Raw genomic sequence first — 27,306 nt, 5'->3', positions numbered from 1 at the left:
ACCTAAATAGTGCTTATTAAAGATCTAGAATAAGCAATTTCATGGTTCGCCATGTAATTGCTAAACTAGGACAGTCTCAAATTAAGGAGGATTGACCGAAATTGCTAAATCAGGATGGCCCACCACCACTTTTTCATCTGTTTGGGGGAATAAGCCCTTATTCCACCCAGAATTTGGATATCCAAACACTACCTTGGAGAATTGATATTTAGTCACCTGCTAAATATAAAGATTTCACTTTATACACAAAGCTTGATATCTACCGTGTACAAAGATTTCACTTTTATTCCTAGAATAGAAATAAGAATTCTCAAAAAATAGCTATTTCTTCTTGTTATTTCAGATTTCTGTTTGATTGAAAATTTAGTATTCCAGACCTTATTCCAGTGCAATTAATGCAGTGTTATTCTATACCTAGATGGTGCTTATTAAAAACCTAGAATAAGCAATTTCATGGTCCACCGTGAAATTACTAAACCAGGGTTGCCTGGAATTAAGGAGAGTTGATCAAAATTGCTAAATCAGGATGGTCCACCATCACTTTTTTACCTGTTTGGAAAAAAAAAGGTGGAATAAGCCTTTATTCTATCCAGAATTTGAGAATCTGAGCACTATCTTGGAGAATTGATATTTAGTTACCTGCTAAATATAAAGATTTTACTTTGTACACAAAGCTTGATATCTATCACGTATAATTGACTTAGAAGATCTAATATATTTCATGCCTGTACTATAATTCGAATCTATTTATTTCTCCTTTTTACTAGGGTTACCTACACTAGATTGATATATAACAATGAAGACATATGGTATCGGTGAACAATTTAATCAGTCTTTTCAAATATTTTATTAATAATTATTATTGTAAAAATATTTCGAGATAGGTGGCACTTTTTTGAGCTATGAAAAAACTAAATTAAGCTAAAACAAGGCTTAGGTGGTTGAGCTGGGTTCAAATTATCTTCACATATTAATGCTATATTTATATAGTATTTTAATTATTATTAAATATATAAATATTAATTAATATCATTATTTTTATAATTATTTATTATAAAAAAATATAGATTATGTAGAATATAATATATTAGAACTATAAGATTAAATTATTGTCAAGACTGTTATGCCATTTGTTTGCTTGCATTTTAATTGGTTGCAATTCAATTATAGCTTGCCACTCAAAATATCATAATTGAAACTATAATTGTAAAAAATATTTTTTTTTTGATTGTCTAGGAATTGAAATATAGATCTACGTATCTAAAGTTAAATTTAAATTATGCTTCTCTTGTAACAGGTTTTTTGTGGATTGCTAAATTCATTTGCATAGGTGATGGCTTATTTATTTAGTGGGGATCTCTAGATGCAGTTGAAGGCCACCATTTGGAAAAAGTATCAGAAGGCACCGTTCAATATCACTTCTCCCCCTCTCCAATAGTTCAAGCCTGGATTTAACTTAAGCAAGCCACACAAATGTAATTAGTGTTTATATAATTGTTAGTTGTATTGGTTATTATTTATTGTATTATGCATATTGCCAAGTAGAGGATGTGATGATCAGGATAAGCGCTAGTTCATTATAACGGAATAAATAATATTCAAAAACAACTATAATCATCAAACTTTAAAGTTTATACTATATTTAGCAAATAATGGAAATTAAAAATGATGTATTAACTAAAATTACTGTAAATTATCCTTCACCGTAGTATTCCCACCTATTAGTAATACCCCACGATCATCTTCCATAAAGAAAAAGGTGAACCATCATGATAATGGGGCATTATATTCTTTATCCATGTTTAAATTTTAGGCTAGAAAATAAATGGAGCTAAAGAAGCAAAATTCGGTAATATAAGCTACAAAGAGAGCCAACTTGGAGAATGATCCATTAGGACTGTATTGTCCCTCGGTCACCCTTATGGAGCAAGTGAAAGGGTTAATTAAACACCCCAAGTAAAATTAAAAGAAAAAAGAAGATAGGAGAGTTGCTAATTACACCCCCTGGTTCTCCAAAGATACGCCCTCAAAATTGGCCGAGAGCGTATCATGGACCGTCCATCAAGCGCTACTAATGGAGATCCCCTGCATCATGTGCTTGAACTCGCGGAAATCCACCCGTCCGTCGCAGTCCTGATCGATGGAGCAAATCATCTCGTGGACCCTCGCGATGTTCCGCGCCTCCGGGAGGCCGAGCTTGGCCAGCACCACCTGGAGCTCCGCCGCCGAGATGAAGCCGTCGCCGTCCTCGTCGAACACCCGGAACGCCTCCCTCATGTCTTGCTCCTCCTCCTCTGCCACCGCCGCGGCCCTTTCGTCGCCGGGGGCCGCGGCGCCGAAGAGGGTGTCGCCGAGGGAGCGATGGAGGGCCTCGAAGTCGTCGAAGGCGAGGCCGGCGCGCCCAGGGGGGATGTAGGCCGCGACGGTGGACGCGAGCTCGTCGGGGTCGACGCCGAGGCCGAGGCGGTCGAGGGCGAGGGCGAGCTCGTCGACGGTGATCTCGCCGTCGCCGTTGTGGTCGAAAAGGTCGAAGACGCGGCGGAGGCGGACGATGTTGAGGCTGGGGCTCCGGAGGCGGAAGGAGGGCGACGGGCGGTGGAGGGCCCGGGTCCGGCAGGGGCTCCCTCCTCCTCCCTCCATTGAGATCGGGGCGGCGGCGAGAAACAAGGCCAAGGAGACCCGCTAACGGTCGAATTTGGGGAGGGGAGACTAATTATAAGCGAGAGAGCGGGACTTGCCGTGCAGGATGGGGGAGGAGCGCATGTGGAGGAAACGGACCATATGGCAAAATAATAATAATTTCGTCGACTAGGTTAATATTTTTGGTCCGCTTAATTAACCTTACGCCAAACGAAACTGGACTTTTAAATCCTTAGAAAACTCACAAGCTTTTTGTCATGCATATGGATCCTTGACCACGAAGTAGTGGTTGGCGGTCCATCTTGTACTGCAGGTTTTGTAACGAAAGGATGAGGACCAGGGTGATTTAGACTAATATGGTTCTAGTTCTAGAGAGGTGACGTGGTCAGTGGTAGTAAGCTTACTGGATGGGATAAGTATTGATTATGGTTAGTAGTGACAAGTAGGTCAAATCTTATGGCCTGAATTTTTTGATGCAAAATCTTATGACCTGAATTTGAATCTAGCTGATTCTAGATTTTTATTTTTTATTCTTTATTAGAATAACTTTAGGTTTTCATAGATGATATTTTGACTAAACTTAGCCCATGTTTTGACAGTTGAAAGCGAGTTAGGTAAGTCAATTGAGAACATTCATGAATAGTTGAGGGGGAAAAAAAAAAAAGAGATCTTTTAGTATGATTTGTGTCTTTTTGAGCCCAAATCCATGCAATTATTTTATTTGGGTTGCAGTTGGAGTTACTGATTTTGACGATCATACATGATGAAAGTGGATCCAGGAAAGAAATTGGTGATCAATTATTCTACCACTGGACCCTTCGCAATCTACGAGCTTTTAGGTTACAATGATTTTATGCTTGTAATGTCAATCATTTTTTGTGATTACTAATTGATCAGCTATTCATTGGTATTAGTTCATAATCACAAATCTGATTTTTGGTTTCCATCAGTTAGGGCATGTAGAAGCTAGACAAGCTTAAGAATAAAATATTGACCATTTTTTTCCTTTTCTTTCAGGAAAAGGAAGTATAATACCACAATTGCACAAGTATGGACCACCTAGTATTTTCATTTGTTACTCAATCTCAGCATCATGATTAAGAAGGTTTGTCATCGAACACTATAAATTTGAATCTAATTCCAGATGAAACGGTAAAGGTTGCTGCATGTGCATGCTACCGTGCAAAGCACCAGGACTTGCATTTTGTTCATTTTAGAGGAAAAAAAGATCATCTATGACCAATATACTTAACTGCGACGAGATATGCCTAACGGAGACATTACCATGGTGGAATGACTCCGTGCATACAATAAGGTCAAACTAGGGACAAATTATGTAACGTTGGTTGGTAGCACCATCATTTTGACCGGGGAGGCCATCTCTAATGAGCTGGTGAGAATTATACAATCCTAGTAGATGTTTATAGAGCTTTTCCCGGGGCCGTTTTGTCTGCAAGCAACGGAGTCATCCATGGGAAAAGATTTGGGACACCCCTTCTCTATTGACGGATCGGATCAACTAGCTAGCGCGGATTTGTTCGGTTGATAACTCCAAAATCTTGAGTGGGTGCCGGTGGGAGACGGCTGCCCGCCCACCAACCTCGAGTGGGCACACCACTACCCCATGTTGATATCCTTCATCTATTGGAAGAAATTATTTACTATATTGAATGCACTACGTGATCATGCACACTATCAATCATAGTTATTTTTCCATGTAGCTCATTAATCAAGCATGTATCTTGATGCATCACTATATATCAGTGGGAGACGATAGCCGACCCACCAATCTTGAGTGGACACATCACTATTCGATGTTCATATCCTCCATCTATCGAGAAAAATTATTTGTTATATTAAATGCACTATGTGACCATGCACACTACTAAACACAGCCGCTTTTTCATATAGCTCCATTCATCAAGCATGCATTTTTGTGCATTACTATATAAATAAGTGATTGTAATTGATGACATGTACAATCATCTGGTGTATATAATATAAAAAATAATTTCTCCTTTATTTGATGGCTTGAAATAAGATTTTAGTCTCAGAGAAATTATACTCACATAGTTATTATAATAAAAAGATAACCCTCCAATAATTAATTTGCATACCAATACCAAAGACTTGTTATAAGTTGGGAGATGGGGCAAGAGTTACTGTCGCATGATGCCACCAAATAGATGAGTTGATAATTAATGTATAGAAGTAAGGCATATGATGATATGAATGGAGCATGAATCCTGTGTACGGTATCACAAAGTATGCTGCAAATGTAGAAGCCATCCATTAGAGAATTGGTGACTATATATGAATGTGGGCCATGCAATATATGCTACGTGTATTATTTGATAGCCATGCATCCTATGATGGACGGTATTCAATGTACATTCTATCCCGTAATATCACATATATACTGTAGGGGATCCATGCTCAATATGAATGAACTAAAAGAATTGATTGACTTGAGTCAATTAAAAAAATTATAGACCACAAACATGCCACTATTGTGCATCTCGGATTTGGGTTGTATTTTTTTCATGAAAAAATGATTGATTTTTTTTTTCGACATCAACAATTGGATCATATCATGCACAGGTCTCAAATATTCTAAATTTTCTATTTCACCGATCTACATACATCTTGTAGCACCTACTGTGCAACCCAATACACTTCCGCCTCAAAGATGCAACCCGGACCCATGCATCTCTACACATGTGAAGAGGGATTCACATGTGATTAGCCAGCAGATGCTAGTAGCTTCTCCATCATATATTTCAAAAAAAAAAAAAAAGAATTATACATACCATTGACATGAATCAAACTTAGCTTGGCTGGCATGGATCCTTTTTGATGATGATCGATTGGGATGAAGTTTATTAAATTATTTAGATGAAGAGGAGCTAAGCTGATTATAAAAGTTTTTGTGTTGTCCCTTGCTGCGTCTGTAGTTCTATAAAGTTGCTTTTACATACAAACAAGCAAATGAATTTGCTAATTTTAGCCAAAGCCATAGAAATTTTTTTATCTTTTGATTACTCCTATTATGTGATTAGGGATGACGTCGGATGAAATTTTTTGGATATCTAATCCATCCTAAATCTTAATAAATTCATTTAGGATGGAAATAATAACTTTAAAATTAAAAATTAAAATTTATTTAATTTAGTACGGATTGTAGATTTATCTTTCAAGTACCACCATCCAAATATGATTATATATGAAAAGGTTTGAACTCTAAATCTTTAGATTTGGCCACTATCTTAACTAATAAAGCATAATTTGGATCCATTAAATTTTTCTTTCAAAGATGAGCAGGAGAGTTCCTTTTCTTCGTTGTTCTCGGGAACATAAGTTCTAATTTAATAAAAATTATAAATTTTTTATTTATACAACTATATCAAGTTAAAAATAGTAATCAGATCGGTTCAGATAGGATACAGGTTGAATTGATGGATAAAAAATTTATAAATTTAGACTCGATTTATCTATTCAATAGATCAAATATTTAAAATTAAATTTAATTTATTTTATAAAAATAAATAATTTAATTTAATTTATAATAAGTTGAAAAAGTGTAAGCAGATTAATGGTTAAGCATTAGCTGCGCCGATATCTCGAACCAAGAACCCCATTTGGGTTAGACAATGAAAAATATTCTTTCGTTTTAAAATAGTCTCTCCAGCTATTTTTCTTTCCTTTTCCCTGCTGGGCTTTAGAAATTAGCTTAATTAAATAACTCGGCTTTTATTCCAACTTCCAAGCAGGCTCCTCCAATCCGAATACGGAAGAAGTGAAGCAGCGGGAGACGAAGTAACGCCCAGGTGAATCTCTGGTCGCGGCCGCGCTGCCTCTCCTCTCTACTTCTCTAAAGGTACGCTTCGCCTCGGATCTAATCCCTTTTCGTCGCTTCTGCCTTCTTTCCGCTATTGTGGAATCGATTGAGAGACCTAGGGCTTTCGTTTCTTATACGGTACGACGACCAGCTCTTAGCTTCCCGCAATTGAACGATTCGCATCGATGCTTCCTAGTCTTCGCCTTCTTTTGATTTGAAATAGATGAAGAGATTTAATTGGTCCCGTAATTGGAGGACATTTTGACAATAGGGTTCGTGGATTACGATTATAGTTGAAGAAAGTTGAGTTTTTGACGTAAAACAAGCGTGATGGCTAGTATCTCTTGATGATTAGATATATAAGGATAATATGAAATTCTTGTTCCTATGTCCAAAATTTCAACTTTTTTAGAGATCCAACTAATATAGTTATAATGGGGCAGATTTAGTTTGAAATAAAAGCTGATTGGATCTCCTTTCTGTTGAAAATACAGATCCTAGTAACCATATTCAAATTGCTATCAGGTTTGAGGATAGGATTACATTGAAAACATGCTTTCTTGAGTGCAACCGGACAATAGTGAAGTTGGCGCTCTATATCTGATCCTTAATTTGTGTTACTAGCAAGTTCCGGCTGAGATGCCTATGAGTTTTCTAGTTCTGTAGCTCTATGGGACAGAATATACTTCGACTGAAGCTATGTTTGAGATTTTTTCACATTTCGCTGGGAGGTTGTGTGATCATAAATTTAATACCTCTCAATCTTCCATAATTTGATTCTACATATTGGTTTACTCAATAAAATAATGATGCATATAAAATTGAGTTCAAGGAATAGCTTATGAGATGTCAAAAACTGGAAGTAAAGCAGAAGCGCATTATAAGGCAATGTTCGATCAACAATTACAGTCTTGGGCAAGTTGGTAAACAGGATCAACCCTAAGGTCAATGGAGGCAACCTAGAAGGTCATGAAATTTAATGTTTTTTTTTTTTTTTACAAAAGTGAAGCTCAAAGTTTGTTGGTTTGATATTGTAAAGAAAAAAGAATTGGCAATGCTGAAAATGATTCTGGCGTCTAGGCAACAGGATATTGAGTATATAGAATTGGAGATGCTTGCCCCAATTCTTCTCATCAAATTTGAAATGGAATTTTTAAGCTCTTTCTCCTAGGGTTATACTCTGCAAATTTGGGATTGCGGATGACATTTTTTTTGCTTAAGATGTCTTGCTAGCCACCCTCTTTACATAGTTTTTTGCATTGTCCAAGGGTGCAATCCATGAGCCTGGCATCTCTGGGAGCATCTTTCTAAGGATGACTTGGTGTTCTAATTCTAGATGGTTTTTGCTTCTCCCCTTAAGGTGTGGCTGTTTGGCTTTTGGAAATCAAAGGACGGTGTAATGTTGCATATTGAGGAGGAATTTGATAGAACATGATAGGAAACTGAGTTAAGTGAAGCATTCAATGGAAGTTAAATCGTTTAGCATTGAGGACATCCAAGACTTTGGAAATAAAACAGATAAAATGAGTTAACTATGAAACCTGTGTAGACTTAAGTTGCTGTCAGGGGGCATTATAAGCTATTTCTTAACTAAATTTAATGAAGTTTAAGCATTTGAAGGCTTTGAAACAATTGGGTTGTTCTCACTTGCTAGAAATTTCAGGTTATTGGTGTGAGGTTCAAACTTTCTTTCCTTTTCTTTACTAGGATTGAGAAGACTGTGGACACCATTATTTTTCTAGATCGTTACCTCCCTTTCCCACCCAAAAGGTGGACTTGCATTTGTGTTCTGTGATGTTGATTTTAGCCGACTAGAATGATCAGAAGATATCCTTATGTAGTTCTGATTGACAAGCAGGGCAGTGGGAATAAACTGGATCTTTCGCCTGTAGTTTATGTGCCTTGACAATGGCTAAAGAAGTTGGTAAAAGGGCTAGGGAATGCCAGCTTTCTGGTGGTTGGCTGTTCTCATGGCAAGAGTTCAAGGTGGTGGGACGGGTGTTGCATTTCTGGTGTCTTCTTTATGTAGGCTTGGTTTGTGCTTTGTGCTTCTGCTGCTATGGTTACTGCTTTTGTGTCTTGTGGCAACTTTTGTCATCCTCAGGTTTCTTCGCACAAGTTCGATTTAATTTTACTTCCCCTTTTTTGATGGTGTTGGGTTATCTACATTTTATCTTGGAAATTTTAGGGTGCTCTCATTACATTGGACATATATTCTCTCCTTTCAGATTATTGGTAGGTTAGATCTTAGACTTTTTTTTAATAGGACATGTTGTTTATCTTCTCCGATTATGTTGAAGGTGGTACTAAAATGCTAAGAAAGTAAAATTGTATGAGTACATATTTGATATCTGAAAGCTCCTCTGCATGTCAATGTGCTATGTTTGTAATTTTCTATTTTCTCTGAAAGAAGCCCTTTCTTCAAGCTTTGAGAAGACTAATATTATCTAATCAAGCCAGCCATCTGGTGAGATGATATATTTAAGTTTCTCTTTTTTTTTTTGCTGTGTTTTGCTTCCAAAGTTGTTTTGCAATCTAAATACACTCAAGCTCAGACAAATGTTCAGCAAGAGTTGAATTATTGTGATTGGCACCTTTTATTTAATTCAGACAACCTATACCTTATTGACGTAGTAGAAACATATTGTGCAGGAATGGGATTGTGGACATTGCTTGAGGGTTTTCTACTTCTTGCAAATGCTTTAGCCATATTGAATGAGGATCGATTTCTTGCTCCTAGGAGATGGAGTTTCTCTGAAGTTTCAGGAAACGGCAGGTCAAAATCATTGAAGGGGCAGCTCATAGGGCTTATCTATGCCACCCAATACCTCAGAGTGCCACTGATAGTTCTCAATGCTATCATCATAGTAGTGAAGTTGGTTTCAGGCTAACTTTTAAGCGGTATGCTGCCATTTTTTTCAACATCTAATTCTTAGTGTTGGGCCTATGCATGGGGTAAATGAATCAACATGTTTCATGGTATATATTTAGACCCTTCTCCATATCACTACTTTTTCTTATTATTCCATTTTTTTTATAATTTAAATTGGCATATGGTGCTGCTCTGGAGGACCATTTTATAGCTAAGTAGATAACGATTGCACATTTTTCTTTCTTAAGAAAACAAAGGTGGTTCTTGCAACTAAAACAAATTTTGGTTTGCAGGTTGTGAATGGGACTAAAAAAAGGGGAAATCTTGGAAGTAACAGATGCGAGTGAAGAAGGGAAGAAACATAGGATTTTTTGTCTCAGGTTTACTTGGGTTTAACTTCTACTAAATGTATGTTTTCAATTTGCATGGCTTATCATTGTGCTGATCTTGAGAATGAACCAACATGTTTGGAGTTTGTCTACGGTACTTCTACAGCATATTTCAGATCATTAGATTTGGATGAATGAGATTTTGCTCCTCTCTCTGTCTCTTTAAAGTTTGCTATTGGTGTTCGCAACGAGATGACTACAAGGTTCCTTAACCATGTGCCCTTTGTCCCTTTGTGAGCCCAACGTCTGTGTTTCCATGTGCATTTAGATGAAGAAAAACGTATCAGTACACACAGACTTAAGCTCTCATGCAGTTCGAATGTCTCGGGAAAATGGCGGTATTTATATCATTTAATCTCTATTTCATCCATCTTCAGTCTCGGCATTGCCATTGCTTCCTCTAGCCTTGTGTTGGATATGTTTCAGAATGATATGTGGGAACTCCAGTGACAGAGGACTGAAGACCAATTCCACCATCTGAGTAGGTACATTGGCTTCATGACTATGGCCTTGGATTAGCTGTGGATATGGGGGAGTTTATTGTAAGCTACTATATATGTTTGAGTTGCTGATGTCAGGCGAGTTGGGTACTTCCATGGAGTCAGAATTGTATCGGCCTTGGGAGTAAGAATTCTGAAGGTGGGTCTCTTGTTTACTTCATCTTGAAATGTAACCGTTGGATCGAGTGGATAACGTGCTAACCGTTTGATCACATTTGCAGCAGTTTGCAGCAATTTGCGGAAATAATAATAACCTATATAAAGTCGGCTGGTCATGCCGAGTTTAATAGAGTCCGCAATTGCCGAACTTATCTGCGCAAGAGGAGAGACCTACTTCTAAATACTTCTTTAGAAGTCCTTGCTGGATTTATTTGCCTAAAAAAAGAAAGGATGGGCGCTTAATGGAAATCTGGGGTTTTCGTTTCACCAATTTCTTCTTCCTTGTTTGACAAATTGTTATGATCCTAAGAAAATTATCATCTACCCCTCAAATTGACTCTCATCATGCATGCATTAGAAATGGTAAAACATTAACTAAAGCCACTTTTTCAGAAATAAAACTAAAACAATATGTTTTTCTTCCATTTAAACTTGTATGGTGTAATGTATTGAGCATTAAGGATTCTTTCTTTCTTTGAAAGATATATAGGATTAGAGTTTTTACCTAAGTACGTATGATATATTTTGATTTTTCCAGTCTTGGATAAGTAATCATGGAGGAGCCCTGTGGGATCCTAACCATTGGCATGACAATATAGGAGGTAAAAAAGAAAGGGAACAAATGGAAATGCATATCACACACATTTCTCCATAAATTGAAATATGGAAAAAGGATAAACTCATGAGAGAACTGCTTTTGTTCCAAGCTCCTTGATCAATCTCAAGATATCCTTTATATTCCTACGGAAGAAGATGGGTTTAGGCCCTCCAATGCTCTGTTTCACGAACTTTCTCCTGATCTTCCCTGGCCCTTGCCCCTAACCATAGGGTATAACAAACATAGAAGCATAAGCTACATAAGACCACAATAAACAAGATGACATTCTTCTTCTTCTTCTAAAATGAGCATCAAGGTTCTAAGAGCTTCGCTATAAGATCATATTTTAGTAGCATAGACTCAAGAGTGCATTTGGTTAGCCATTAAAAAAATATTTTTTTTTATTTTTTAATTTTTAAAAAATAAAAATAAAAAAATATTTGGTAACACTATGAAAAGTAAAAAATTAAAATTAAAATAATTATTTTATATGTAAAGTAAAAATTTTTACTTTTCAAAACTTACTTTTCTGCTTTTTTTTTGTTTTTCCATATCTAAAACGTCAAACTGAAAAGTAAAGAGTCCGAACCCTTCTTTTTCATCGAGCTCTTCACCTCTCCACCCCCTTCTTCCTCTTTTCTCGGACCTTCTCCCTCGTCGAGCTCTTCATCTGTCATTCCAAACATTGCTTTTTGCTTTATAGTAACATAGTTACCAAACATACTTTTATTTTTTTACTTTTACTCAATAGCAAAAATAAAAAAAATAAAAAATATTTTTTTAAAATCAAAAATCAAAATGTGTGATCAGATGCACCCTTAATTTGAAAGTAGAGTATATTATTCTTGTAAACTTTCAATGGGTCGCAGTGTATAGGGGCTTATTTCATGTGGACGCTTTTTCTTCCGAGTGCTTTAGGCCGGTTCGATATAAACAAAGTCTCAAGGGCATGTAGGAATATAATAACACTGTTGAGTCATAGATAAGCTCCCTTTTGATGGAAGAACTACTCATTTTTTTTGTATATTCTTTCGAGTGACATGGGTAATGGTTTCGATAATTACCTCCATCACTCTGCTTTTTCCTCTCATTATATGATTTTGTTGCATGGTACCTACAATTTTAACCTAGTTTTAAGGCACATGTATTGGGTGGATATGGCATAAATGTTTGATCTGGAGGTGTACCTCAACAAACAATAAATTGCAAGTCTTATTCACCCCATATACTTTAGTGTACTCAAAAACAAAGCTGAATCTGTGAACCATGCTGCATATTGTGACATGATGCATTTGAATACTGTAAATTAAATCAGAATATGAAAAAGAACTATCATTGCCATTTTGAGATGTAATTATAAGTATGAATGGTAATGAAATTATTTAATGTACACTGCATCTGATAAGCCAATATTGGCCATGATTTATACATTCTCCATGAGGAGACTTACTCCAAATTCAGGTTCTACAATCAATCTTAATGCCGGTGAATGCCGATAACACGGTGATAAGGTAAAAGCAAACTTTGAAAGAACAAGAGAGAGTATTATCTTCAACTCAACCATGGCGAAATTTTGACCTAGACATGTCCGAGTCCCAGCACCGAATGGCACATACATGTGTGGATGCTGGCACGCACCATGAACTCCACGTGCAAACCTCTCAGGATTGAACTCATGCACATCTGGACCCCAAATGTTGGGATCATGGTGCAAAATCGATACCGGAACATAGACATTGACACCTTTGGGGATATGAAAGCCTCCAAACTTCATCTCCTGTAGGGTCTCCCTTGTCACATATGCTCCAGGAGGATAGAGTCGCAATGTCTCCTGAATCACCGTGGTTAACTGCAAGTAAAATAGATAAGTTACGTCCCAGAAAAGGGCATGGCAATCAAGGCATTCAAGGATGAATTGATTCTGATGTCAAAAACGAAGGGTATTTGTTATCAAGTCAGGTCATAGTTATTATGACATATAGATCAAATTAACTAGAGAAATAGCCAAGCTTGTATCTGATAAGAAAACTATCATTCTCATGCCATGCTTTCATTAATAATGCTCAAGCTTATATTAATAACCAAGTCTGATACAAAGGCTGTCTGACTAATGATTGAAGAGATTGACAGCAGGTCTGATTTGCACACTAAGCCAATTCTGCTCAATAATACCTCTTAGCCAATATGCCATGCCAAGTTCAAATTAACCCCACTAAAGGTGTACCCAGGTCTATCCAATTCGGTATTCAAGTGGAATAAGAGGACATAACCCGGTTTCTTTTGCAGTGCGCTCTCTTTCTATTGGTGGAATAGGCATCATCATAAAGATGACAGCACCACTTTTTGCACACCTAACCCAATTAATCTGGATTAAAGCTACTCACAGCACAAGGTAGAATAACTTTATTCCAAGTTAAAGCAGGTTAACCCATCTGTTCCAACAAAACATGGGCTTGTCATAGCAGTAACAAGCTCTTGTCTGTTGAAGCAGAATAAGCTGAAGTTCAGAAGAAGAAGCAACACTTACTATCTTCATCTTCTGAAGTGATCGGGCATCCGGTGGGTGACCGTCGCAGACCTCCACCACCTCGGCTCTTGCCCTGGCTTGCCACTCCGGGTGCAGACCGAGCAGCATGAGGCACCAAGTGGCTGTGACTGCAGTCGTCTCGTGCCCTGCAAAGTATATGGTCTTGCAGTTGTCCACCACAAAGCTATCAGTGGTGTTGGGACCTATGTGACCATTGCTTGCGCTGCGAAGGATGGCCTGCAGTAGATTCTTATCCCCTCCTTTCCCCTCTTCCACTACCTGCAGTATCAGCGAGCGGATTTCTTTGTTCAGCCTCCACAGTTCACGGTTTCTCCTTGTGGGAATGTATCTAACATAGCATCAGTTCAATGCCTGTTAGTTGCTTTGAACTTTGAAATCCATAAAGAATAAAAGGACTGTAATAATAACTTGAGCTCTTATTTTTTATTTTTTGCCTACTGAATCTTGGTATATTTTGTGCAGTAATTAATGAGTTCTATATAGTGTTATCTAAGGTACAACTGGGGCTTAAGATGGCCCAGGCTAGTTGATTTATGTACACTTTACTGTAATTATCAAAAAATATCTTACATAAAGAGTAGATCGACTTCCTCGTGGAGTAACAGTGTGAGCAAAATAGAAGCAAAGAAACTTGAGAAGCACCACAAAAGACAAAAGAAAGAAATTTGAGAAGATAAACTATAAAAGAAGGTTATCTACAATCATAAAACATATAGTTTGTGGACTTCCTGATAGAGTAACACTGAGCAAAACAGAAGCAAAGAAACTTGAGAATGTCACCACAAAAAATAAATAAATAAAACAAAAAGAAAGTTAACTTGAGAAGATAAATTAGGAGGAGGTTATGAAGACACGTAGTAATTATGTTAGGCATTTAGCCCTACGATGCAGGATTATACGATAATTAGCATGTAATCTAGGTGATTGCATTCGAACATTGCAAAAACGAGTATGTGAGATTGAAAACCCATGTGTGGAACTTCCTGCCATTATACATACTACTGTTCTCTTCTCTTCTTCTCTTTATTTCTTTTCAAGAAAGTTTGTATTCCCAATCATCCTTGTGTGATCACCAGTCTCACTACAATGATGCAAGGGTTTTTTTCTCTGTCTCAAGTTTTCTACAACTAATTAACAATCATAAAATATATCAAAGCTTTGGTCAAAAGTAAAAATGTTAAAGTAACTAGAGCAGCACACCTTACGCCAGTAATTTCAACAAACATATTAGGTTTGGATATGGCCTTCTGCAATGCTCTAAGCTTCAAAAATATCTCTTTTCCCTTGATATAGCTGCTCCCAAAACATGCTCTAGAAATTACATCAGCAGAGTAGCTTCTCAAATCCTCATCAACCTTTATGTCTGCAAGTCCTTTTCCCTGCTCAATTTTGCTCTCCCATGATTTCAACAATGGAAAGGTACAGTCTACCATCAAATCCACCATACCCTACATAATAATTTAAGTTCTTCTTTAGAAATTAACTTACATAGCTTTCTAGAAAAGCTGGTTATAAATATTTTTCCAAGCTAGCATGGAAAGAAGGTCGAGGAATTCCAACCGTATATGAAGAGGTCTAACTGTAATAAATTCATTGATGGTAGAATGAAAGTAAAACCAAAGGCAACCCCTTAACAACACTCAGGGAGGAGAGTGTCAAGTATTCTAAATAAAGATGAAATAATCCACAGCATTTAGTTGAAAGAAACGGTTTGATTTTTGAGAGAAACTTACCTTGACTTTTTCCAAGAAGAACTCAGGAGCTATAATCCTTCTTTGGTAGGCCCAAGCCTCTCCATTTGATTTGAGAATTCCTTGACCAAACAAAGGCTCATGGGTCTTCTTTAGGTACGTAGCCTTCCCCAGATCTGGAGAGACACAAAGTGTGATATCCTTCACCAAATCTGGGTGGCTAACATGCAATGCGACCACATTTCCCATTGAATATGAAAATATAGGGCCTGAAAAGAACATCATTATGTGCAATGATTCATCTTAACTACATAAAATTTGATTGTGAGCTTTCTTTGTACTAATATAACATTTGTCCCAATTAATTGACATTTGTTTGTCGATCATCATCGACCAAGGTAAAATTTTCACTCTTTCTCAATTTAGTATATTTTTTATAATCGACTGTCCAATACAAAATCAACACTCAATTTTTTTCACTTACAATTTGAATCCACATCGATCACATTTAATTCATCAAAATCATTATCCAAAAATTATTAGCCTCAGCAGGTTGATATTTCAAATTATAACAGAATGCCCTTAAAAGTAACTAATCTATCATCAAGATGGCCCAAAATATTATATTAAAATAACTAAAAGATCAAAGATGGAAATTTAAGAGACATAACACTTGTAGGAACAAATCAGGATAAAGGAAAACACAACTCATCTAAGAATTCAACTTGTGATCTCTAGTTGCTAAGAAAAGTGGTACATAGTATAAGTAACAATTCATAACTTTACATAATTTTTTTGATATAGTTTTATGAGAGAAAAAAAAAAAAAAAAATCTTGTTGAGAGGTCAAATTTTTAGTCAAACCAAAGTCTAATGCTAAGCTAGCAGACTAGTCCAATCACAAAGCAACAGATAGAAACGCACATATATCGTGCTCTTTTTCTTTTTATCTGTCTTTGTGCGTGTTGTTTGGTGATTGGTCCAACCAATAATTTCTTTATTCGAGTGTTGATACTAAGGATGCCGAATCCAGGAACTCCACTCAAGGAATCACCTTGTTCACCTTTAACATTCCAACCAAAGGTTAAGAACTATTTCAACCCCACCCAAAGTTGCTGAAAAAGTGTCATTTTTAGACTTTATCGTACTGTTTATATCTTTCACTTCTAGCTTGCCGTAGAAGAGGTCTCATAAAGACACAACATGGAGCAGGTGCGCGTCTTTTTTCCACCTCGAAAGAATAACCCTCTCTCTCCTGGAGTATGACCCTTCCAACTGTAAGGCTTACGAACACTTTCGGTCCGATTTCATGGAACTTGAGAAGTCCGTATCTATGCGGTAATTGGGAAAGTAAAAGGAAGAGGAAACAGTGAAAAAATTTTGACTGGTGATGCTCACTACTTTCTGTCTTCCATATTCCTAAAGCAAGCATCATGTGCCGAGTGGACCACCAAGCTGGGTTAAGGCATTTCTTTCCACATTTGGAAAGTGATGAGGATTATTCACTGGCTGACACTTTATAATCATAGTATTGTGCCCCAAAGTTTTCGATTAAAAAAAATTATCATTACTTAGACATATTTATTTATGCATTTGGTTGCAGAATAAGTTAATCTATAATAGATGAGTTAGCTTGATCGCAAACTTTTTATTCGGAAAAGTTCCTGTTATTCTATATTTCTTTGAAAAAGATGCTCAACCTACGGAAACTATTTGTGATATTTTAAGAAAGACAGAATTATTTCAAGAAAGAAACCTTAACGAGTCCAAGGAAGAAAATCAAATCGATTATGGGAAGAAAAATACTAAACTCTTTGCTTTTTAGTCAAGCGCTCCTTCAAGAGAGAACCGAGGAAAGAAGTTACTCTATCATGAATATAAGTGATGTTCCTTGCTCAAATAGAAATTGTTCGCTAGCTAACACTTCATAATCATAGCATTGTACCCCGAAATTCTCAATTCAAGAAAATTTATCGTCAGTTAGATATATTTATAATGTATTTGATTGTAGAATAAGTCAATCTATAATTGATGAATTAACTTGATTGCAACCTCCTTTTTTTTTCTGGAATAAATTACTCTATGATGAATGTAAGTGGTGTTCCTTGCTCAAAGAGGGACTATTCACTAGCTAACACTTCATAATCACAGTATTGTACCCCGACGATTTTCAATTCAGAGAAATTTTATCATTACTTGGACATATTTATATATGTATTTGGTTCTAGAATAAGTCAATCTATAATGGATGAGTTAACTTGATTATTACTTTTTTTATACCAGAATGAATTACTCTATCATGAATATAAGTGGTGTTCCTTGCTCAAAGAGGGATTAGGTTATGCCGTGCATGTTACATACCTATTACTTGGAAATATTCCACTTTGAACTTCTGCTGTCCTCTAGCATAAGGACAAATGCAGGATGTCAATTTTTTGAGACAGGGACATTAACCATAATCTTGTCCCAACAAACATATGATGGTAAGTCATTTTCTCTAATTCAGGCCTTGTTGCACAAATTTTATTAGGAATCCACACCTATCAGCAGTTTATAATATTCATCCATCACCATGATCATCATTGAGAACACCAATCAGTAAAAATGAATGAGAAGATGGTATCTTGACTAGTAAAATAACAGAAAAAAAGGGAAAAAAAAAAACTGAGGTTATAGAAGAAAGATGATATCAGAAGCCCAAATAGGACCTAGAAACTATGTAGTTAAATATTAAATCTTATAAGTAATTTCTTATTGGTTCTTATGTTATCAAATCCTGTCAACCATATCAGAACTGTTTAGTTCCATAGATCTTACAGAATAGAAGGAAGAAAAAAATTGAAAGAAAAAAAAAAAAACTTAAAAAAATGAATCCAGAGATTCTTAACCACTGGCCAGAGATTTGCAGAAAAAATAATTGGAAGTTAAAAGAGGCAGCAGCAGCTAAGGAAGAGCTTCATACCATACTCCTTCTCCATTGCTCAAAATATGGGAACACTTTGGACGTGTAGTCATGCTTCATGCCTGCTCCTCCTCCTCCTCTTCCTCCTTCTCTGCGGGCTTTCTCTGTCATCACCACCCTCTTCATCTCCGGTAGGTTCCCATAAGGGAACGACGGCCGAGGCCCTGCGATCCCTTGCCTCCTCAGCTTGTTGCGAATGCTCTCAGGCCTTAACCAAGTGATATAGTAGAAGTACAAGCTCAAGCTACAAACTCCTATCAAGCACAAAGAAAGCAAAAGCCCCAAGGAAGTCTCCATTCTCTCACTAGTCACTCCCTCCCTTTCCTCCTCAAGTGTGGCTCCTGTTTCTTGGTTGAAATCAGCCACCAGTCACACAGATGATAATGAAGTATATAGCTGGGGATGAATATTATACAACTTGTGAAGTTATCTCAGAAAAGGAAATTATATAACTAGTGATTCATAAACCTCATTTGAGAATTAAAAAAATAATAAGTCTTGGCATCATCATAGGGATAAGGGTCACGACAGCCAACCCCACTCGTTCCCACTTGCATTGGCCTGAAATAGTCTTCCTTTTCCAACTTATAAATCAGCGTTGCAGAGGACCACAGTCACCACCCTTGTTGTACAAGAGGTCACATGTTCCTTAATTGTTTGGTAGCATGTTTTATTAGTTCCATCTATAGTCTATAGTATCAGATAGTTTTATTATATTATCTTTAATGCTGGTGATTTTGTCTGATGGAACCCCGAATCAACTGGTGCATTGGATGGGCTAAAATGGATCGAGTGAGGGGTGGTATTCGTAGCCGGCTAGGTGGAGGAGAAACAAATTAATCCCTGGGTGGCTGGTCCTCCTGTCAAAATCCCCTTGACATCATTCTTGGGCATTCATTTACGACATATCTTGGCTAGCTGGCACACAAGATAGACAAAGTTTCGGAAGTAGACCTACAATAACAGCTATTATGTTAGCTTTAACTAGCGTATGACCTACACGATGTGTGGGATATATTTTTACTGTTTTATAAAATATAATACGGTAATGTAACAGATTTTAAATAAATAAAATATTTTAATAGTTAAATTTCTATAACATATTGGATGATAAACTTAAATGAAAGTAAAAATTTTTGTTATTAATGTCAACACTACTCGTACCGACATCCACGTTGTGAATAAAAAACTCTCCATAAGCTAAACTTTCATGCAAAAATTTTTGTTATTAATATCAGCACCATTAATATTAATTTTATCTGATGTATAGAATTCTATTTATTCTTTTTTTTAATTATTTTTAAAATTTAATATAATAATATAATAAATTAATAAATCTAAATTTCGATACATATTAAGCAAAAGTTATTGATGATAGCTGAATAAAACTGCCATCATTAATACTAGTGTTGAAAGAACTCTGTATAAGTTGAGTCTCTCCGTAAAAATCCCCTCATTAATACTAACATTATTAATACCAATCTTGCATAAAGCAATAAATTTTAATGGTAGCCAAGCAAAAATTCTCATAATTAATACCAATATTTATATAATAAATGGAGAATTTTGCACAAGAGCCACCATGCATAAACTTCTATTATTAATACTAGTATCATTGATACTACCCGGGTATAATTTTTTTCTTCTCTTTTCTTAACTATTTTGAAATATGACATAACAATCTAACAAATTATATTCAATAAAAAAAATGTTCCATATTAGGCAATGAACTTAATGGTTGAGTACAACAATACCAGCATTATTAATATTGGTATCCACATAGCCAATAGAAGAACCCTTCACAAAAGAAACCTCTATTTTAGATATATATAATAGATTTGGATAAGAGTTCGATCTTGATACATAGATCCTGGGGCGGAATTGAGGATGATCTGGGCAAGTATCAACTATGCCTATTAAGTGTCTGTGGCTAACTCCATTTTTGTGGAGGGTAGCTTTGCTACAGTAAATAGTTGATCCTCATCAAAGTTTGAAAATTGAATGTCGTCTTATTTGCTATAGGACATCTGAAGCCTTGTAATGAAAGGTATATTCTTTTTTCATAATATATATTTACCGTAAGACAAACAGAGTTACAGAATGGCTTCGTAGCTTAGTATTCTAGGAAAATATTGTAGACCAACATGGCATCTACTTTGAAAAATCTTCGAGATATTTTATTTTTTAATTTTTTATATATATTTATTCTAGAACGATATGAATGACCCGCTATAGCAAAAAGAAAATTCCTCTTTAGGCTTGCAAGTTATAAAAATATAATAAGATTTTGCAATCGCTGTTAGTAATGCTATTATGTTATTGCTTGAGCTTCTATTTTATAATAAGGATGATGGTCATTATCTTACTCAATAAATTAAATCAATATCTTTATTTCCTTTTCGTGGTACATTTATTTCAATATTTCATTGATTTCATTTTAACCAGTTCATTCTAGAAAAGAAGTCTATTTATTTCAAAAATAAACAGGTGTGGTTAAAACAAGTAGAATTACTTTTTTTTTTTCCTACTTCTTTTCAAAAGGGAGGTCTCAGCAATCCCCCCACCTCACGTGCAGCCCGAACTATGCACGTGGAACCTTTTTTTCATAATCCTTAGCAACATCGACACGCCGGGACCGCCATGTTCCAAGGTGAACAGCGATGCGTGTAAACTTTTTATTTTATCGTTTTTTTTTTCCCTTGGGCCCCAAATACCAATGGCAAGTCATTATAGCCTCAGCGATCCCCATCATGGTGACATCAGTTTCTGGTGTAGAGTTATGGGCAACTTGGTATGAGTTGAAGACCATCATGGTGCGTTTTGGGGATGACAGAATCATCTTGGAAGATGACTCAGAAGACTGCAGTACATATCCTACATAAATGGCCATAATTTTTCCAAGCATCCGGCACTTGAAAATATAAAGACTCTTGGTACCACAATATGGAGATCCATTGTCAAGTTCTACTTCAATTAAATTTTTATTTTTAATTAATTATTAATTTTAATAATTTTAATATTTATTATGTATCCTATTTAGATAAAATTTTATTTCTAAAATTATTCTATTTAATTTAAAATTTATATTTTAAGTAGATTTTTAGTTTTGAAGTTAACATCCTAACCATGTGATGCTTTATTTAAAAAGATCTTTGATATTTCCTTTGTGTATAAAAAAAATGTAAAAGAAATATGAAAAGAAAAAGAAAAAATTATTTTTGTACGTGGAAACTCTTTCATATATCTTCTTTGTGAGTTTTGATTTTTTTTTTTAATAAATTTATTTTTTTTTATCTTAAATTTTTTTTCTACAATTTTTTTCCTCACAATTCTCTACAAATATTTTTTGATATTTAATATTTATTTTGAATCTTGGATCGTCCGATCAATCTACTCCATATAACGTGCCATTTTATATGATATCAGAGCTAAAATCCTTAGATAGTAACTCTTATATTTGTAACTCTATATGATATCAGAGCTACGACTTAGAGAGTGATCGAGCAGTTTGCGGCTTTGATCAAATTTATTCAGAGATCAATTTTTTGAAGTAGCGACTTGATTGTTGATTATTTTTCTGTTTGCAGCTCGATATAATTGAAGAGCTTTTAGTAATTTAATTTACGATGATGCAAAAATATGGACTCTTATTTTGGTGATTCAAAAGATAAATCATTATAACTAATGCTACTACCTTCTATTTTAATGGATTCAAGATGCCCAATCTTAGCAACATCAACAAGCCAACTTTTGTTAATCCTATTTCTCTCCATAAGTTGAACAATACTTGCTATTTATATTCGAAAGATTTTGTCAAATCTTATTTGAATGGCCAAGATTCATATGATATTTTTAAAAAATAAAAATAATACCAGCAAAAGATATTACAAAAAGAAAGTGAAAGTTAAAATCAAGAAAGATAATATAGATTATTTAAATTTGAATTGATAAAAAAAACTATCTTCATATTTAAGATGTAAAAGAGCTGAAGAAAATGTAGGATATTCTTTTAGTTGTCCAATCAATTTTTAACAAGATGAGATATCTCAAATAAAAATTATCTGAAAAGTGGATTCCAATTCTAAATTTCTCAAAAATTTAGAAGAAGAATAAAATTAGTTTAAAGATGAGGATTGAAAATAGAGGGATTTTGATCGGTTATATATTAGATCAAATTTAGAAGACTAAGAGCATGACAAGCTTGATCAAATAGCTACCATATCAACTTTAAAAGAAATAATGTTTGAAAGACCGATTGATTCTAGAATTGCTCGGGAAGAATCAAAAGATACTATAGTTGATCCAGTCATACAAATTTATATCTAGCAATCAAATAATGCATAAGAGTTTTGTATCAAAATTATCCAAGATATGGATATCTCATATGAAGATTTAATCAATCGTAAAGATATATTGCTGACTAATTTTAAAGTAGTTTCAGAGATCAAGCAGCAAAAAAATATGTTTGATAGAGATGATTTTTGTTGTGCCTCAATAGTCAATAAGATTTTTGGTATATCAATTAATTTTAAAACTACTCCAAAGTTATTGAGCTATTAGAAAACTCTGTATATGAAGATTTGTTTTCATATATAGAAGTCAACTACGTGCAGGTACTTGAAGCTCCTCAAGTAGAGGTATATGAATATGGTCAAAATTTTATTTTTAGTTTTGATTGTATATAGATAATGGTCGATGCTTATAGTAATTATAACCAATAATTTGATATTCATTGGGATAAGTTAGATGCTTGAAGATATTTCGGCATCATCACCGTAGAGTATTGAGAAAAAGTGTTGGTGAATGTTGGGGGGAGGTAATATGTTAGCCATTATAAATTAACGAAAATGTTTAAGACCCTCGGTCCCATCTGGCAAGGTGCATCTCGAGATTTCTTTAGCAGTTGGTCTGGAAGAATTAATGACTAGATGTCCTAGAGGAGCGCCCACAAAAAAAGAAGATGGGTGGCACCATGCATTACTGGAAGGGGCAGAACCGATCCCCCATAGAGATTCGGTAATAGAACCGGCCATCATCAACTGTTGGATAGAATCAATCTCCTTTATAGGGGTTTGGTACCACCATGTCCTCTCCGATCTCTATCTGAAATTCAAGTAGAAGAGCGCTTGACGATCCCCCATTTGTTGACCCAAAAGGCTTTGTCATCTGGTCATGTCACTCTGCTCCTATTGCACACCAATCTTATCACCTTCCCTTTCATGGCTAACTGTGCGTCGAGCTAATTTATGGCTACTGTCAAAAATATTTAAATACCTCATACGGCTTTATGCGACAGGATATAGTCACAATGACCCTTTATCTTTTCACCCTTGACCTCAACCCTTCCTTAGAGGGATTTGGGCTGAAATGATGGCACCGATCCCCTAATCTAACTACATATTCTTATGCCTCATCGAACCATACAGTGGTCGATCCCCCCCAAGTAACTTCAGGGCACAGAGTATTGAACCAGAAAAAGTATAACTATTCTTTAGGATTCTTGATCAATTCTTACTCCTAATCAGACCAGAGGTCTTTTGCTATTACAACTAATCATTTTTAGGAGGTTGGCCTCTATAATATTGACCCTCCGAATAGAATCCTGCGAAAAGCCTTTCGATATCTGTATCCCCGCTGTCGATCCGATCCCGATCCCTACCAACCGATGAATGAACGAACTCTAGCTAATTGGCCGATCCTCCTCTTAGGTTGATGCCCTCCATTTAATAGTAGAGACTCTTGTTGGTCCCTCCGACTTTGACATCCAAGAAGAGATCGGGCATCGAACAGCAGACAACCACCACATGGACAGACCAAAGGGTTAATAATGATCTTTGTCTAAACATGTCAAGTTAGGATACGTCATCACTATTTCAGTCGCCACCCATGTACCTACAAGCCCATGTAATATCGTCTCCTTTGTCGACTGCACGATGGATGAAAGATAACTTATCAACTGACATAATCCGTACGGCTCATCATCATTAATCCCCCTATAAGTGGAGATAAGAAGGAAACCCCTAGATACGCTCCCACGTATGCTCAATACACCTTGTGCTCTCTTGCAACTCCCTCTCCTTCTCTTCTATTGTGCCAAATTTCTGACTTGACCGTCAGAGGATCCTCATCAGAGCCAACTCTGATTGGAATTTATTTTACAAGAACGCCTCTCTAGTGATCCCCGGCTTACTCCAACCATGTTCATATGTAGTGAAAAATCTTTTTCAATAGATTAGCACTAGAGAAAAGGTCAAGCCCGCTCTAAAAAGGAGAAGAGAAAGTTATTTAATTATTATGGCACCGCATAATGGGGTGTCCTCCTATTGGTCAAATATTATTGTTTCTCAAGTGATGGATAATTCTCCCAACTAGTAAGCTTCGGTGCCATCACCGAAGAATCCACCGTCGATCGCTCCTCCTTCTGGAGCGGTTGTCGGTATGGACCAATTCAACCTACTAGTCCAGTAAGTTCGAGATCTAACTACAATAGTTCAAGTGATGCAACAAAATAATCCTCCATCATCTACCGAGCATCCTCAAATTCTCCCACAAAGACAGACTCACCAAAGCCATCTGAAAGAGCTGGAGTATGGTGCACAGTGGTACTCGAGTCTTCACTCGAAGTATGACTTTACTCCAGGTAGTGCCTATTCTTCTCATTCTAGGGCATATACCACTAGAGATAAAGAGATCGAGCACGAGCTTTGAGATGTAAAATAAATGGTCGAGGCTTTACAAAATCAGGCCCCAGTTAGGGACGATGGTTACAATACCGATCTCCCTTTCAGCACTAAAATTATGTGTCGGTCGCTCTCCCATCATTTTAAGGTGCCCCAATTAGAAAGTTATGATGGATTGGCTGACCCTGTGGACCACTTGAAAAACTATAGAGCGGTCATGCTTTTTCATAGAGCCATCGATGCCATCCTTTGCAGGACCTTTCTCTCCACTTTGAAGGATGTGGCTCGACACTGGTATTCCAGCCTGAAATCATGAATAATTTTCTCTTTCGATCAAATAGATCTCCTTTTCGTGGCCCATTTCGTCAGCAGCAGGAGGCAAAGGAAGGGGTCAGACTCCCTCATCAATATAAAGCAAAAAAAAAGGAGAGTCTCTTTGAATGCAGCTTGCCCTCAAGCTGCGTTATTCGGATGGCTGATTTTCATTATGCTTCGCTTGTAGCTTTAGCGATTGCATCTCTTTTCTTGATCAATTTATGCTTATTGGCAATATAATTGCATAAATTTAGCCAAGAACCTTCACGGACATGATTCATCTCGATTGAAAAGTCCTCGTACTTCTTCATCATAATCAACAGATCTTGTTCGGCCTTGGCCATAATTTTTTTTGCTCTGACAAGCGCCTTTTGTAGTGCATCGACCTGTGGTTGGATAGGCAATACTGATCTTATGATTGAAAAATTGGTTTGTTGTCTATGTTGACTTGACTGAAGACAAACGCTAAACATCAGGAAAAGCCATTTTCACAAAAAAGATAATACTGATAAGAAGCAAAAACAAAGCCTTCTTTTTCATTAATTCAAAATGTTGTTTACATTTTCTGGGTACAAATAGGTACAGTTACATCTTAAATTTTTCTAACCTTGATATGGATAGTGGAGGACCTGGAGACACCTTTAGCTGGAGATGTCCCCGCTGAAGCTTGGAGTGCAATAGGTGCTGCTTCGATGGAGGCCATTTCAGCTAAGCCTTCAGCAGATGGTGCAGCATCTGCCGCGATCCTCAAAATTTCTGTACCCTTTCAGTCTCAACTAGAATCGAACCCCTTCGATTCTTGCCTCATTAGTGACCTCCAAGAAAGACAAATCAAAATCCAAAAAATGCTCCACGACCTTCGCCCGACAATCCTTCTTGCCTAAAGCGTATGCCTCGACAGTGAAATCTACTTTAATTTTAATGAACTTAGCAGATTTTCGAAAGACCTCCACAGCTGACTATCTTGCCTCAGTGACTTGCTTCTCCATCCTTTTTTTGACTTTAAAGACTTCGGCCTGTATTGTCCGACACCTCTCTTTCTCGACAGTCAAGTCTGCTTCGACTTTCTTTTCGACTTTTTCCTTATCCACCTTCATCCTTTCCAGTTTGATCCTTAATTGTTTGGCTTCAGCTTCAGTGGCCCTTAGCCTTTCATGTGCATCAGCAAGTTTTGACTCTGCTTCCCTCACCGAGATAATGAAATTCGCAACCTAATGCCCCGACTGAATCAATTAAAGTAATTGAACACGGATCAATAAAAATGCTAAGAGTTCAAGGAAGGGTTCAAAAGAACTCACCCGGACAAGAGAAGATATCGATTCTTTCTGTCACAACCTGAGATCTTGTTGTCCTATTCTTGAAACGTCAGGCCCATGCAACATCCCCTCCAAAGTCTTTTGGGCATTTTTGTAATTTTCTATGGTGGTGTCATTGGAGACCTCGGATAAATACTCCAATGGACCCACTTGGTCAAGAGAATCAGTTAACACTGCCCCTCCTTGAGGGACAGGAAAAATCTCCAGACTAGAGATAGCAGCTTCCGAAAGAGATGCGGAAGAGGTATCAATCTGTGGTCGGGACACCGAAGGTGCTTTCCCAGTGCTCACTCTCATGGGTTATGATTTCTTTGTATCGCCCACTACAATCGGAATGGCTCCCTTCCTTTTTTGTTGACATTGGGCATCTCCTTTTTGAAGCACCTTGGCCTCTCGTTAGGCTCTCGCCTTCGGAGCACCTCCATTTTCTCTGACCTCATCCCTACATAGTCTGATAGTTAACATATTAAAAAACTAAATGAGAAGAAAAAAGCTAGAATCGATCGAACTAACCTCCGAGATTGATCAAACTCAGTTTGATATGGAAGAAAGCCTGCTCCGATAGCAGCTCCTTCATAGGAGGATCTTATATTTTCGTAATATCTCAGAATTATGAAGATCCTCCTCCTCCAGCTTCGGGACATCGAATACAATCTCTTTGATCGATTCTAATTTGGTAACATTAACGACTTAAGAGAAGCATCCAAAGTATAGAAAAATCGTTCCTTCCATTTGTGAATGGCGGTAGGAGCCCCCTTTAGCAAGGCATGAGCGTCCTATGGAGGAGAAATATACCACC

The 27,306-nt window shown here is 36.6% G+C and overlaps 2 protein-coding genes and 1 long non-coding RNA gene across 3 annotated transcripts; 1 reads left to right on the top strand and 2 right to left on the bottom strand.

Annotated features, from left to right (window-relative positions):
• Nucleotides 1–1,721: 1,721 nt before the first annotated feature.
• LOC105044870 (probable calcium-binding protein CML27) lies at nt 1,722–2,816 on the bottom strand. Its single transcript, XM_010922924.4, has one exon. It carries the CDS (start codon nt 2,638–2,640, stop codon nt 2,062–2,064), a length of 579 nt encoding a protein of 192 aa, XP_010921226.1. The 5' UTR covers nt 2,641–2,816; the 3' UTR covers nt 1,722–2,061.
• A 3,527-nt stretch (nt 2,817–6,343) lies between these two features.
• On the top strand, nt 6,344–9,906 carry LOC105044869 (uncharacterized). Its single transcript, XR_002164780.2, has 3 exons — nt 6,344–6,517; nt 9,131–9,379; nt 9,644–9,906. It is a non-coding gene; the product is annotated as an uncharacterized lncRNA (long non-coding RNA).
• A 2,409-nt stretch (nt 9,907–12,315) lies between these two features.
• Nucleotides 12,316–18,572, bottom strand: LOC105044868 (cytochrome P450 714B3). Its single transcript, XM_073257478.1, has 6 exons — nt 18,202–18,572; nt 17,689–17,694; nt 15,278–15,504; nt 14,745–14,992; nt 13,524–13,872; nt 12,316–12,845 (listed from the first exon to the last, which is right to left on the bottom strand). The coding sequence occupies exons 1-6, from the start codon at nt 18,491–18,493 to the stop codon at nt 12,420–12,422; spliced, it is 1,548 nt and encodes a 515-aa protein (XP_073113579.1). The 5' UTR covers nt 18,494–18,572; the 3' UTR covers nt 12,316–12,419.
• Between the last annotated feature and the right edge of the window lie 8,734 nt (nt 18,573–27,306).

The sequence above is a fragment of the Elaeis guineensis genome, chromosome 5 (assembly GCF_000442705.2).
Source record: "Elaeis guineensis isolate ETL-2024a chromosome 5, EG11, whole genome shotgun sequence".
NCBI classification, from domain to species: Eukaryota; Viridiplantae; Streptophyta; class Magnoliopsida; order Arecales; family Arecaceae; genus Elaeis; species Elaeis guineensis.
This window is presented reverse-complemented; position numbering and strand designations above follow the sequence as displayed.